At 45.5% G+C, this 15,961-nt stretch overlaps 1 protein-coding gene across 1 annotated transcript in view; it reads right to left on the minus strand.

Annotated features, from left to right (window-relative positions):
• LOC142194092 (uncharacterized) overlaps positions 1–15,961 on the minus strand; it is a 412,519-nt gene that overhangs the window by 295,896 nt on the left and 100,662 nt on the right. Inside the window, exons 42-43 of the mRNA XM_075263119.1 lie at positions 13,341–13,515; positions 11,934–12,073 (exon numbers count right to left, since the gene is read on the minus strand). Coding sequence (XP_075119220.1) covers positions 11,934–12,073; positions 13,341–13,515 — 315 coding nt within the window. The remainder of the gene's footprint in view (positions 1–11,933; positions 12,074–13,340; positions 13,516–15,961) is intronic.

Genomic DNA, 15,961 nt, shown 5'->3' on the forward strand with positions numbered 1-15,961 from the left:
CAAACTGGGCTGTTTAGAGGCTCCCTCCACCATGAATTGGTCCAAACTGGGCTGGTTAGAGGCTCCCTCCACCATTAATTGGTCCAAACTGGGCTGGTTAGAGGCTCCCTCCACCATGAATTTGCCCAAACTGGGCTGTTTAGAGGCTCCCTCCACCATGAATTTGCCCAAACTGGGCTGTTTAGAGGCTCCCTCCACCATGAATTGGTCCAAACTGGGTTTTTTAGAGGCTCCCTCCACCATGAATTGGTCCAAACTGGGGTGGTTAGAGGCTCCCTCCACCATTAATTGGTCCAAACTGGGCTGGTTAGAGGCTCCCTCCACCATGAATTGGTCCAAACTGGGCTGGTTAGAGGCTCCCTCCACCATGAATTGGTCCAAACTGGGGTGGTTAGAGGCTCCCTCCACCATTAATTGGTCCAAACTGGGCTGGTTAGAGGCTCCCTCCACCATTAATTGGTCCAAACTGGGCTGGTTAGAGGCTCCCTCCACCATGAATTTGCCCAAACTGGGCTGTTTAGAGGCTCCCTCCACCATTAATTGGTCCAAACTGGGCTGGTTAGAGGCTCCCTCCACAATTAATTGGTCCAAACTGGGCTAATTAGAGGCTCCCTCCACCATGAATTGGTCCAAACTGGGTTTTTTAGAGGCTCCCTCCACCATGAATTTGCCCAAACTGGGCTGTTTAGAGGCTCCCTCCACCATGAATTGGTCCAAACTGGGCTGGTTAGAGGCTCCCTCCACCATGAATTTCCCAAAACTTGGCTGTTTAGAGGCTCCCTCCACCATTAATTGGTCCAAACTGGGCTGGTTAGAGGCTCCCTCCACCATGAATTGGTCCAAACTGGGGTTTTTAGAGGCTCCCTCCACCATGAATTGGTCCAAACTTGGCTGTTTAGAGGCTCCCTCCACCATGAATTGGTCCAAACTGGGGTGGTTAGAGGCTCCCTCCACCATTAATTGGTCCAAACTGGGCTGGTTAGAGGCTCCCTCCACCATTAATTGGTCCAAACTGGGCTGGTTAGAGGCTCCCTCCACCATGAATTTGCCCAAACTGGGCTGTTTAGAGGCTCCCTCCACCATGAATTGGTCCAAACTGGGCTGGTTAGAGGCTCCCTCCACCATGAATTTCCCAAAACTTGGCTGTTTAGAGGCTCCCTCCACCATTAATTGGTCCAAACTGGGCTGTTTAGAGGCTCCCTCCACCATGAATTGGTCCAAACTGGGCTGGTTAGAGGCTCCCTCCACCATTAATTGGTCCAAACTGGGCTTGTTAGAGGCTCCCTCCACCATGAATTTGCCCAAACTGGGCTGGTTAGAGGCTCCCTCCACCATGAATTGGTCCAAACTGGGTTTTTTAGAGGCTCCCTCCACCATGAATTTGCCCAAACTGGGCTGGTTAGAGGCTCCCTCCACCATGAATTGGTCCAAACTGGGCTGGTTAGAGGCTCCCTCCACCATGAATTTGCCCAAACTGGGCTGTTTAGAGGCTCCCTCCACCATTAATTGGTCCAAATTGGGCTGGTTAGAGGCTCCCTCCACCATGAATTTGCCCAAACTGGGCTGTTTAGAGGCTCCCTCCACCATGAATTGGTCCAAACTGGGTTTTTTAGAGGCTCCCTCCACCATGAATTGGTCCAAACTGGGCTGGTTAGAGGCTCCCTCCACCATGAATTTCCCAAAACTTGGCTGTTTAGAGGCTCCCTCCACCATGAATTGGTCCAAACTGGGCTGGTTAGAGGCTCCCTCCACCATGAATTTCCCAAAACTTGGCTGTTTAGAGGCTCCCTCCACCATGAATTGGTCCAAACTGGGCTGGTTAGAGGCTCCCTCCACCATTAATTGGTCCAAACTGGGCTGGTTAGAGGCTCCCTCCACCATGAATTGGTCCAAACTGGGTTTTTTAGAGGCTCCCTCCACCATGAATTTGCCCAAACTGGGCTGTTTAGAGGCTCCCTCCACCATTAATTGGTCCAAACTGGGCTGGTTAGAGGCTCCCTCCACAATTAATTGGTCCAAACTGGGCTAATTAGAGGCTCCCTCCACCATGAATTGGTCCAAACTGGGTTTTTTAGAGGCTCCCTCCACCATGAATTTGCCCAAACTGGGCTGTTTAGAGGCTCCCTCCACCATGAATTGGTCCAAACTGGGCTGGTTAGAGGCTCCCTCCACCATGAATTTCCCAAAACTTGGCTGTTTAGAGGCTCCCTCCACCATTAATTGGTCCAAACTGGGCTGGTTAGAGGCTCCCTCCACCATGAATTGGTCCAAACTGGGGTTTTTAGAGGCTCCCTCCACCATGAATTGGTCCAAACTTGGCTGTTTAGAGGCTCCCTCCACCATGAATTGGTCCAAACTGGGGTGGTTAGAGGCTCCCTCCACCATTAATTGGTCCAAACTGGGCTGGTTAGAGGCTCCCTCCACCATTAATTGGTCCAAACTGGGCTGGTTAGAGGCTCCCTCCACCATGAATTTGCCCAAACTGGGCTGGTTAGAGGCTCCCTCCACCATGAATTTCCCAAAACTTGGCTGTTTAGAGGCTCCCTCCACCATTAATTGGTCCAAACTGGGCTGGTTAGAGGCTCCCTCCACCATGAATTGGTCCAAACTGGGCTGGTTAGAGGCTCCCTCCACCATTAATTGGTCCAAACTGGGCTGGTTAGAGGCTCCCTCCACCATGAATTTGCCCAAACTGGGCTGGTTAGAGGCTCCCTCCACCATGAATTGGTCCAAACTGGGTTTTTTAGAGGCTCCCTCCACCATGAATTTGCCCAAACTGGGCTGGTTAGAGGCTCCCTCCACCATGAATTGGTCCAAACTGGGCTGGTTAGAGGCTCCCTCCACCATGAATTTGCCCAAACTGGGCTGTTTAGAGGCTCCCTCCACCATTAATTGGTCCAAACTGGGCTGGTTAGAGGCTCCCTCCACCATGAATTTGCCCAAACTGGGCTGTTTAGAGGCTCCCTCCACCATGAATTGGTCCAAACTGGGTTTTTTAGAGGCTCCCTCCACCATGAATTGGTCCAAACTGGGCTGGTTAGAGGCTCCCTCCACCATGAATTTCCCAAAACTTGGCTGTTTAGAGGCTCCCTCCACCATGAATTGGTCCAAACTGGGCTGGTTAGAGGCTCCCTCCACCATGAATTTCCCAAAACTTGGCTGTTTAGAGGCTCCCTCCACCATGAATTGGTCCAAACTGGGCTGGTTAGAGGCTCCCTCCACCATTAATTGGTCCAAACTGGGCTGGTTAGAGGCTCCCTCCACCATGAATTGGTCCAAACTGGGTTTTTTAGAGGCTCCCTCCACCATGAATTTGCCCAAACTGGGCTGTTTAGAGGCTCCCTCCACCATTAATTGGTCCAAACTGGGCTGGTTAGAGGCTCCCTCCACAATTAATTGGTCCAAACTGGGCTAATTAGAGGCTCCCTCCACCATGAATTGGTCCAAACTGGGTTTTTTAGAGGCTCCCTCCACCATGAATTTGCCCAAACTGGGCTGTTTAGAGGCTCCCTCCACCATGAATTGGTCCAAACTGGGCTGGTTAGAGGCTCCCTCCACCATGAATTTCCCAAAACTTGGCTGTTTAGAGGCTCCCTCCACCATTAATTGGTCCAAACTGGGCTGGTTAGAGGCTCCCTCCACCATGAATTGGTCCAAACTGGGCTGGTTAGAGGCTCCCTCCACCATTAATTGGTCCAAACTGGGCTGGTTAGAGGCTCCCTCCACCATGAATTTGCCCAAACTGGGCTGGTTAGAGGCTCCCTCCACCATGAATTGGTCCAAACTGGGTTTTTTAGAGGCTCCCTCCACCATGAATTTGCCCAAACTGGGCTGGTTAGAGGCTCCCTCCACCATGAATTGGTCCAAACTGGGCTGGTTAGAGGCTCCCTCCACCATGAATTTGCCCAAACTGGGCTGTTTAGAGGCTCCCTCCACCATTAATTGGTCCAAACTGGGCTGGTTAGAGGCTCCCTCCACCATGAATTTGCCCAAACTGGGCTGTTTAGAGGCTCCCTCCACCATGAATTGGTCCAAACTGGGTTTTTTAGAGGCTCCCTCCACCATGAATTGGTCCAAACTGGGCTGGTTAGAGGCTCCCTCCACCATGAATTTCCCAAAACTTGGCTGTTTAGAGGCTCCCTCCACCATGAATTGGTCCAAACTGGGCTGGTTAGAGGCTCCCTCCACCATGAATTTCCCAAAACTTGGCTGTTTAGAGGCTCCCTCCACCATGAATTGGTCCAAACTGGGCTGGTTAGAGGCTCCCTCCACCATTAATTGGTCCAAACTGGGCTGGTTAGAGGCTCCCTCCACCATGAATTGGTCCAAACTGGGTTTTTTAGAGGCTCCCTCCACCATGAATTTGCCCAAACTGGGCTGTTTAGAGGCTCCCTCCACCATGAATTGGTTCAAACTGGGCTGGTTAGAGGCTCCCTCCACCATTAATTGGTCCAAACTGGGCTGGTTAGAGGCTCCCTCCACCATTAATTGGTCCAAACTGGGCTGGTTAGAGGCTCCCTCCACCATGAATTTGCCCAAACTGGGCTGGTTAGAGGCTCCCTCCACCATGAATTGGTCCAAACTGGGTTTTTTAGAGGCTCCCTCCACCATGAATTTGCCCAAACTGGGCTGGTTAGAGGCTCCCTCCACCATGAATTGGTCCAAACTGGGGTTTTTAGAGGCTCCCTCCACCATGAATTTGCCCAAACTCTGCTGGTTAGAGGCTCAATCCACCCTGATTTTCAAAACAAATGTTGGTGCCAACCTCAACTTACTACAAGGGCCAAATTCACTGCTGGTGACAAGCTCTCCTCACTGCAAGTGCCAAATACACATGTTTCAAGGTGTTTTCCTACTGTCAGAGAGGTGGTATTGAGTGTGTAAAGTGTGTAGTTGTTAGGCTGTGATGTTGGGGTAATAGAGGGTCTTTGGTGTGTTAGATGCCCCCAGACATGCTTCCCCTGCTGTCCCAGTGTCATTCCAGAGGTGTTGGCATCATTTCCTGGGGTGTCATAGTGGACTTGGTGACCCTCCAGACACGGATTTGGGTTTCCCCCTTAACGAGTATCTGTTCCCCATAGACTATAATGGGGTTCGAAACCCGTTCGAACACACGAACATTGAGCGGCTGTTCGAATCGAATTTCGAACCTCGAACATTTTAGTGTTCGCTCATCTCTAATAGGATCCCTTTGATATTTAATTTTTTTTTTAATTTTAATGTGTACCTGTTATTTTAGGTGGCTTTTCAAGATAAACTAGCGTGGGTGAATACAGAAAGTATCACTATTCCTGGTCATTATGTGAATTGTATTCTGCAGTTTATTATATTCTGCAGAAGGGGAACAGAGGCATATCTCTCTCATAATTAAATTTCAAAGTTTGTATTAATCATTTATGCAAAATTTGTTGAAACAACAGTACCTATTTAACCCAATTTTTTTTTTTTACAACAAACCATCTTAGCTTACATAAATCAGATCCTATTACATACTAAATTCAAACATATTTTTGTATGCTACACCTTTAACAAATAGATTTATCATTTTAATGTTAAGTCCAATGATGGCGCTGAGCTGTGAGGCTGGTCCCTCTGACAGTGAAGTGATATTGATAGCGGGGCAGATACCAGTGTGCATAGTCAGTAGAATCATTCAGGACACAGCTCCAAAAATATGACCTCTCTGTTTGGCACTCCAGCCAAGCTCTGCCCCAGTCTGCTGCTGCAGCTGACTTCTTAAGCCTCCCTTGATGAGCAGACTCTCTGCAGCTGAGCTGCTGCCGGAACATCCCCAAAGTGTGGACTGGAGGGGGGTGGAATGACAGGTCCCACTACCAACCTACCTGCCATTCCTAAAAAATCCAGCGCAGTAACCGGAACTCTGAAATAACCCTCAGCAGACAATAGTTATCTGCTGAGAAACGTTCTTTCTGGAGTTTTCTCATCTCACCCACCTAAGTAGTCTGGGTGAGATGTAAACCCCCTCCATTACCTGACCAGCCATTGGCTTACAGTAGGTATAGCTGACATGCTACGATTTTCAAAAACGCAGCTATTCTGCGCAGATTTTTTCTGCAATGTACAGATCTAAATAGCCAGAATCTCATCCACTTTGGAGGTAATGTAAAACATTGCGTTTTCAAAATGTTGTGCCCATCCTTCAGCAGCTTCTTTACCACCACATCCCTTGTCAGGTTGATATATATAAGGTAACTAGAGGGAGGACCCGGCTTCGCACGGGTATATTACATTTTATGTTTGTATAGTGGCCCCATAAGAATTGTCCAATTTTGCACTGATGTACTTTGTATGTGGTTTGTGTGTATGTCCATAAGCGTCATGTGATTATGTGTATCTCATTTTGGATGTCAGTGAAAAACCTGTGATCAGTTGTTATGGATACCTGGAGTAAAGCTGTATCTAATCCTTCCCCGTGTAGTACTGTGTTTAGATGCAAGTGTCTAATCCTTGTTGGTGTGGTACTTTGTGCAGATGCATATATCTAATCCTCCCCATGTGATATTGTGTGAAGTGGCGCGTATCTAATCCTCCAGTAAGTGAAACTGTGTGCAGACGCACGTATCTAATCCTCCCCCATGTGGAACTGTGTGCTGAGACGCGTATCTAATTCTCTGGCATGTGGTACTGTGTGCAGAGGCCTGTATCTAATCCTCCCCTGTGTGGTACTGCGTTCAGATGCACGTATCTAATCCTCCCCTGTGTGGTATTGTGCGAAGAGGCACGTATCTAATCCTACGGCGTGTGGAACTGTGTGTAAACGCGCGTGTCCAATCCCCCGGCATGTGGTACTGTGTGTAGACGCGCGTATCTAATCCTCCCCCGTTTGGTACTGTGTGCTGAGATGCGTATCTAATTCTCTGGCTTGTGGTACTGTGTGCAGAGGCATGTATCTAATCTTCCAAAGTGTGATACTGTGTGCACACACACATATCTAATCCTCCCCTGTGTGGTATTGTGTGAAGAGGCGCGTATCTAATCCTACTGCATGTGGTACTGTGTGCAGACGCGTGTATCTAATTCTATGGCGTGTACAACTGTGTGCAGACGTGCGTATCTAATCCTCTGCAGTGTGGAACTGTGTGTAGACGTGTGTATCTAATCCTACAGCATGTGGTACTCTGTGCAGACGTGTGTATCTAATCCTATGGTGTGTACAACTGTGTGCAGACGCACGTATCTAATCCTCTGGAGTGTGGAACTGTGTGTAGACGTGCGTATCTAATTTTACGGCATGTGGTACTGTGTGCAGACGCGCGTATCTAATCCTACGGCATGTGGTACTGTGTGTAGACGCGCATATCTAATCCTACGGCATGTGGTACTGTGTGCAGACGCGTGTATCTAATCCTATGGCATGTACAACTGTGTGAAGACACGTGTATCTAATCCTCCCCTGTGTGGTATTGTGTGAAGAGGTGCGTATCTAATCCTACAGTGTGGGGAACTGTGTGTAGAAGCATGTGTCCAATCCCCCGGCATGTGGTACTGTGTGCAGACGTGCGTATATAATCCTATGGCGTGTGGTACTGTGTGTAGACGCGCGTATCTAATCCTCCCCCATGTTGTACGGTGTGCTGAGACGCGTATCTAATTCTCTGGCTTGTGGTACTGTGTGCAGAGGCATGTAGCTAATCCTCCAAAGTGTGGTACTGTGTGCACACACACGTATCTAATCCTCCCCTGTGTGGTATTGTGTGAAGAGGCACGTATCTAATCCTTCGGCGTGTGGAACTGTGTGTAGACGCGCGTATCTAATCCTACTGCATGTGGTACTGTGTGAAGACGCGTGTATCTAATCCTATGGCGTGTACAACTGTGTGAAGACACGTGCATCTAATCCTCCCCTGTGTGGTATTGTGTGAAGAGGTGCGTATCTAATCCTACAGTGTGTGGAACTGTGTGTAGACGCCTGTATCTAATCCTCCCCCGTGTGGTACTGCGTTCAGATGCACGTATCTAATCCTCCCCTGTGTGGTATTGTGTGAAGAGGCACGTATCTAATCCTTCGGCGTGTGGAACTGTGTGTAGACGCGCGTATCTAATCCGACTGCATGTGGTACTGTGTGAAGACGTGTGTATCTAATCCTATGGTGTGTACAACTGTGTGCAGACGCACGTATGTAATCCTCTGGAGTGTGGAACTGTGTGTAGACGCGTGTATCTAATCCTAAGGCATGTGGTACTCTGTGAAGATGCGTGTATCTAATCCTATGGCGTGTACAAATGTGTGCAGACGCGCGTATCTAATCCTCTGGAGTGTGGAACTGTGTGTAGACGCCTGTATCTAATCCTTCGGTATGTGGAACCGTGTGCAGACATACGTATCAAATCCTTCAGTGTGTGGAACTGTGTGCAGAAGTGCGTATTTAATTCTCTGGTGTGTGGGACTGTGTGCAGACCCGTGTATCTAATCCTCTGGTGTGTGATACTGTGTGCTGATCTGTGTATCTAATCCTCTAATGCGTGTATCTCAGTTTGGATATCAGTGTTGTATTGTGCATGTGGAGTGACCGTGTGTATTGCAGTTGGAATATGAGTGAAAGTCTTGCAGGTTTGTATTGGCTAAGGGGGGGGGGCACTGTGTTTGGAATGCTGTATCTCAGCAACGGTACGTCCGAGCAAGTTGGAGTCTCGTCTTAAACCTTCCTGGATATCTGAAGTATCTCTGTACCAAATTTGGTGAAGATCGGTCCAGTCGTTTGGTTCGCATTAGAGAACAGACAGACAGACAGACAGAAATTCATTTTTATAATATAGACTAGAGGGAGGACCCGGCTTCGCACGGGTATATTACATTTTATGTTTGTGTAGTGGCCCCATAAGAAATGTCCAGTTTTGCACTGGTGTATTCTGTATGTGGTTCGTGTGTATGTCCATAAGCGTCATGTGATTATGTGTATCTCATTTTGGATATCAGTGAAAAACCTGTGATCAATTGTTATGGATACCTGGAGTAAAGCTGTATCTAATCCTTCCTCGTGTAGTACTGTGTTTAGACGCAAGTATCTAATCCTTTTTGGTGTGGTACTGTGTGCAGATGCACATATCTAATCCTCCGGCGTGTGGTACTGTGTGCAGATGTGTGTATCTAATCCTCCCCCGTGTGGCATTGTGTGAAGAGGCACGTATCTAATCCTCCGGTAAGTGAAACTGTGTGCAGACGTGCATATCTAATCTTACGGCATGTGGTACTATGTGCAGATGCGCGTATCTAATCCTCTGGTGTGTGGTACTGTGTGCAGACAGGTGTATCTAATCCTCTGGCGTGAGGTACTGTGTGCAGATGCACGTATCTAATCCTCCCCCGTGTGGTACTGTGTGCTGAGACGCGTATCTAATTATCTGGCATGTGGTACTGTGTGCAGAGGCTTGTATCTAATCCTCCAAAGTGTGGTACTGTGTTCAGATGCACGTATCTAATCCTCCCCTGTGTGGTATTGTGTGAAAAGGCGCGTATCTAATCCTACGGCATGTGAAACTGTGTGTAGACGCACGTATCTAATCCTACAGCATGTGGTACTGTATGCAGACGCGTGTATCTAATCCTATGGCGTGTACAACTGTGTGAAGATGTGCGTATCTAATCATCTGACATGTGGAACTGTAAGCAGACGCGCGTATCTAATCCTACGGCATGTGGTACTGTGTGCAGACGTGCTTATCTAATCCTATGGCGTGTGGTACTGTGTGTAGACGCGCGTATCTAATCCTCCCCCATGTTGTACGGTGTGCTGAGACGCGTATCTAATTCTCTGGCTTGTGGTACTGTGTGCAGAGGCATGTAGCTAATCCTCCAAAGTGTGGTACTGTGTGCACACACACGTATCTAATCCTCCCCTGTGTGGTATTGTCTGAAGAGGCACGTATCTAATCCTTCGGCGTGTGGAACTGTGTGTAGACGCGCGTATCTAATCCTACGGCATGTGGTACTGTGTGCAGATGCGCGTATCTAATCCTCTTGTGTGTGGTACTGTGTATTGAGACGTGTATCTAATTCTCTGGCTTGTGGTACTGTGTGCAGAGGCTTGTATCTAATCCTCCAAAGTGTGGTACTGTATGCAGACACACGTATCTAATCCTTCCCTGTGTGGTATTGTGTGAAGAGTCGCATATCTAATCCTTTGGCGTGTGGTACTGTGTGCAGATGCGCGTATCTAATTCTTCCCTGTGTGGTACTGTGTGCTGATGCGCGTATCTAATTCTCTGGCTTGTGGTACTGTGTGCAGAGGCATGTATCTAATCCTACGGCATGTGGTACTGTGTGCAGACGCGCGTATCTAATCCTCTGGCGTGTGGTACTGTGTGCAGATACGCGTATCTAATCCTCTGGCATGTGGTACTGTGTGCAGATGCGCGTATCTAATCCTCCCCTGTGTGGTACTGTGTGCAGATGCACATATCTAATCCTCTGGCATGTGGTACTGTGTGCAGATGCGTGTATCTAATCCTCCCCTGTGTGGTACTGTGTGCTGAGACGTGTATGTAATTCTCTGGCTTGTGGTACTGTGTGCAGAGGCATGTATCTAATCCTCCAAAGTGTGGTACTGTGTGCAGACACACGTATCTAATCCTCCCCTGTGTGGTATTGTGTGAAGAGGTGCGTATCTAATCCTACGGCATGTGGAACTGTGTGTAGACGCGCATATCTAATCCTACGGCATGTGATACTGTGTGCAGACGCGTGTATCTAATCCTCCCTGTGTGGTAATGTGTGCTGAGACGTGTATGTAATTCTCTGGCTTGTGGTACTGTGTGCAGAGGCATGTATCTAATCCTCCAAAGTGTGGTACTGTGTGCAGACACACGTATCTAATCCCCCCTGTGTGGTATTGTGTGAAGAGGCGCGTATCTAATCCTACGGCATGTGGAACTGTGTGTAGATGTGCATATCTTATGCTCTGGTGTGTGGAACTGTGTGCAGATGCGTGTATCCAATCCTTTGGCATGTGGTACTGTGTGCAGACGCATGTATCCAATCCCCCGGCGTGTATCTCAGTTTGGATATCAGTGTTGGGTTGTGCATGTGGAGTGACCATGTGTACTGCAGTTGGAATATGAGTGAAAGACTTGCAGGTTTGTATTGGCTAAGGGGGGGGGGCATTGTGTTTGGAATGCTGTATCTCAGCAACGGTACGTCCGAGCGAGTTGGAGTCTCGTCTTAAACCTTCCCGGATACCTGAAGTATCTCTATGCCAAATTTGGTGAAGATCGGTCCAGTCGTTTGGTTCGCATTAGAGCACAGACAGACAGACAGACAGGCAGACAGACAGAAATTCATTTTTATAATATAGGGAGATATACGCTGAAGTTATGTATGATGTTGATGTATGCTATGGGTATAACTAGCTGTCAATGCAGTGCAAACAAAAGATTGCTGAGTGTTGTCACATCATCCCCTGGCTTGAATTGTTCTTCTCAATAAATACATTAAAGATACATTTATACATTCTCTTGGCTTAATGTACTACTATCCATCTGCTGTGGTGACTTATACAGCCTGTTGGCTGTCTCAGGCTGCCAAATGTAGTTCTTTTTTGTTACTTCTGAGTCATACAACTGCCAGAATGAATTTCAATTAAAATATCTGAAACACCTTTCTAGCTGTAAGTCCAAGAACTACATAAAGTCTGTTCTTCCCTTTGCCAACAAGTTACATGTAATTTATCTCAAGTAAATGCAGCACCATCCTTTCTATACTTTAAATACTCAATGTTCTGTAAAATATAATCATAATAATAATAATAACCTGACATTCAATAGGAGGAATATTTCAAATATACCTTATGACTAAAGCCTTCGATTTATATAATGCAAGTACAATCATTTTTATAGAAAGTGTATTCATCTCAAGATATTGTCATGTTCTTCACATATCTAAAATTCAGTTCTGGTAGCAAATAAGTTTTACGTACCTTTCAGAATGAGCTTAGCTTCAAGAATGAACTTAACTGGAAATTCACCAATACCAACCATTCTAAAGCAGTTCAGAAGGTTATCAGGTAGTTTGTATGAATTAGAGCAACTGTTTGTAGATGAAGTTGCCCAGGGAGACCTATATTTATATAAAACAGAATAGAACAAAACATGTATATTATCATCATCATTATTATTTTACTATATAGTATTTTCAGCGCTTATGCATATGTAATAATATAACAGGATGACACATAATAGCTTGACACACTGCTTATTACAATAAATGTTATGGTCAGCAAACAGCAAAATAATAATCCATTCCTGAAAAACAGGTTATACAGTTTAAGTCTTGCTGTACAGTAACACTAGCTACTAGAAGGCCTCAAAGGTTAAGAGATTACATTGATGTTGAATGGTATTCTGAGTAAATTAACTTTCAGTTATGAGTGAAAAGATCAGGATTAGCTGTTTCTTATATTTTAATATAGCCATATTAAATTGAATTTCATACTTAGCTTAAGTAAACCCAAGTAGTCTATACAACATAAAGGTTTTCACTGAGAAAGGCACCTTTTATCTGCAAAGTATTAAGCATTTGCTAACTACAAAAAGCCATTAAAGAGTGGACCTTATTTTCCCTAATCACAAAATATGGTTGTTCTTGCTAAGCGACACTTGGCTTAAGTGTGAAAGAATATTCTGGGATCACAATATTGATGACCTATTCAAGAGAAGATAACGGATTTCTGGGGCCACAAACAAAGGTACGTCTGGGAGCCTCCCAATACTTCTCCCTTAGTGCCCCCCCCCCCCACACACACACAAACAGTATAATCCCCCCTTACATACTCCACACATTATAATGTCACCTTGGTGCCCCCATACACAATACACTGCCTCCTTAGTGCCCCAACACAGTATATTTTCCCCTTAGTGGCCCCCACATTCAGTATGGTTCCCCCAGGAGCCCACAAAGTATAATATCTCCTTAGTGTCTCCATATACAGTATACTGCCTCCTTAGTGGTCCACAAATATGCTGTACAGTAAGGACCTAGGGCTGCCATCATGTATTGACTTCAGGAACTGCTGCATGTTACATCCAGTGACTGACATTGTCAGGACTGGTCTCTGGGAACCCATGAAGTTGCTTGGGTTGTAAGGTGTGTAACACCACCCTGGATTGTATTGCTAGCACTGGCTATTAGTATTTTATCTGTGGAGTCCAACTCTTGGCACTCTTAATGTTTAGTTGTTGGAAGAGGTGACAACATTCAGCTAAGTGCTTTGGCCACTTCATTGTGTGTCCACAGGCTTGCCATCTAACTAATAGCAACAGTGCAGAGAACTGTAAATTTTGTCACAGCCACGTCTAAAATAGTTTGATTATTATGTGTTCCATACCTTGTCACGATTGCAATGAATGCACCTGCTGGGTTTAAAGGAACTTCTTCCATCTGTAAAGTGACCGTTTCTTTTCCAAAATGTTTTGCTGACTGAATCTGTGTAAGAAACTGTGCTAGCAACATCATGCTCGGTTGAGATAGCTGTTCAACCCTATTCATGCAAACCCAAGCTCCTGAAAGAAAACAAGATTTACTAAATGTTACACATAAAATCGCTTTAGTTCTTATTCCTCTAGATTGTCTTTGTACTGTCTCTATTGATGTTTTGTAGTGCTTGGAAACAAATAGGAATGGATGTCATGGAAACACAAACTACAATTGGAATCTAAACATAATATAGAGGGATTTGATCTTCCCACAAACTTTATTGGAGTTGACGATCGCAATCTTAACCTACAGGGGGAAAATTATTAATTGTCTAAATGATTTTCTACGAAAATCCAGCATATGAAAACCAGGGTAGTTATATATAACTTAGCTTTTAATTGAGCATAATAAAAAGATCTTTGTTTCCCTTTACAATTCCATTGGGATAAAGATCTACAAAGATGATGAAATGCATAGTGAATCTCGTATGCGTTTCAGAACATATAGTTCCTTAGTCATAGCACAAGAAACACATGAGGATATCTCCTTAAAGACTTTCAGGTGAACGAGCATTCACCTGATGAATAACTGACCAAGTAAATAAAATAATGTATCCAACAAAAATCCAAACAATCAAAAAAGTCAATACAAAAAAAAACATTACAAATTACACAAGAAAGATATACCTCATAGAGGAAATAATCATTAAAATGTGATGAAATAAAAATAAGAAGCAAAACCATTGACTGGTTATATAATGGAAAAAGCAAAAATCCCTTGGTAGAATCCCACAATCATGAAAAAAGTGGTAGGTATCTTCTACACCTGGCTTCCATAAGACTTAACTTTTATTCCATTTACAAGTTAAAAATTATAAAATACAGTGCAAGAGAAAAAAAAGAAAGAAAATACATCGTGAAACAGACATTAAAAAATCGCAGCTCGCAGCTGACGCGTTTCGGGATGTGTATGATCCCTTATTCATAGCATGGCTACAAGAAAATGTGCTCTGGAGAGGCTATACTGAGTTTGTTTTATATGCCCCTGTTCTCAGCTGTAATCGATAAGCTAATTCAGTGCATGTGCTCCATAGTGTTTCTCAAATTCCCATGATCAATAAAGTTATTTGAAACCGACTTTTTTTCAAAATGTACATATATCAAATTTATATATATATTTGGAATCCTAAATCTACAAGATACAGGTAAGTAAACTTAACCCACGATAATGTATCTTTTGATATAAATAAATCAATTTCTCACTGGCCATCCAAAGCCAATGCTCGCTATACCAAATTTAGTCAGTATAGACATATATTTTGCAGATGTGGGTATATGTGACATAAAAAACCTTTTCAACGCTATTGTGTCTAGTTTCTTTCTGTACTGCATGTCCAACTCCGTGTCCGGATTATAAAACCCGGTTTCTCGGCAGAGAGCATAAAACGCTCACCGCTGCTCACGGCCGAACAGCTTTCTCACCCATTCAAATGAATGGGTGAGAAAGCCTCCTGCAGGTTTCCGTCTCCTGGCTCTGTTTTGTGCAGGAAATGGAAACCTGAAGTACGGAGTGCCGGCGCAGATGTGAACGGGTCCTTAAGCAGTCTAACTATCAGTAAATATATGCGCAGTCATTTACATTGTAAGGGCCCCTTCACCCGGCGTAAGCTTCAAACAGAGCCCATTGATTTCAATGGGAAGCATGCGTATATCGGCATATACGCGCATTTCCCATTGAAATCAATGGGTTCAGTTTTGAAGCGCCACGCTTGGACACGTGTATACGTGTCTAAATGAGCGGCGCGCTTACGCCGGGTGAAGGGGCCCTTACAGTGTCGTGGCATTGTATGGCTATGTTCACATCTGCACCAGAATTTCCATAGGACTTTTTCCTCTGCAGTTTCAATTTTTAAGGGCTCTATCAGCAAAATGATGCCGTATGAGCCCCACATATGCCTGAATAGCCTTTAAAAAGGCTATTCAGGCACCGCTAATCTTATTTTAAAGCTCTCCCATTTTTAAATAATACCCTAAAAACAATTATTAAAATCATACTTACCTGTGCACGGTGGGCGTTTCGAGCACTGGTGGATGTCATCTTGCTGTTGCGCCTCTTCTTTCTTCTTCCAGTGACGTCCTCCTGGGCTCTTCTTTTCTTCCGGCGGGTTGTGTTCAAATCCCGTGGGTGTGCAGTATCGCTCCCTCCGGAGCGCTACTGCGCACGCTCCAGCGCCATTTTTGTCGTAGATCTAAGTTCTCCTTAGAACTACGCGAGCATACTGCGCATGCGCAGTACACTCGCGAATTTCTTCATTCCGGAAGAAAAGAAGATCAAGGTGTGGAAGAGCGAGGACAGGAGGACGTCGCTGGAAGAAGAAAGAAGACGAAGGCGTGACAGCAAGATGACGTCCACCAGTGCCCAGGCAAGTATGATTTTAATAATCGTTTTTAGGGTATTATTTAAAAATGGGGGGAGCTTTTAAAATAAGATTAGTGGTGCCTGACTAGCCTTTTTAAAGGCTATTCAGGCATA

This window comes from Leptodactylus fuscus, chromosome 2, assembly GCF_031893055.1.
Source record: "Leptodactylus fuscus isolate aLepFus1 chromosome 2, aLepFus1.hap2, whole genome shotgun sequence".
Lineage (NCBI taxonomy): Eukaryota > Metazoa > Chordata > Amphibia > Anura > Leptodactylidae > Leptodactylus > Leptodactylus fuscus.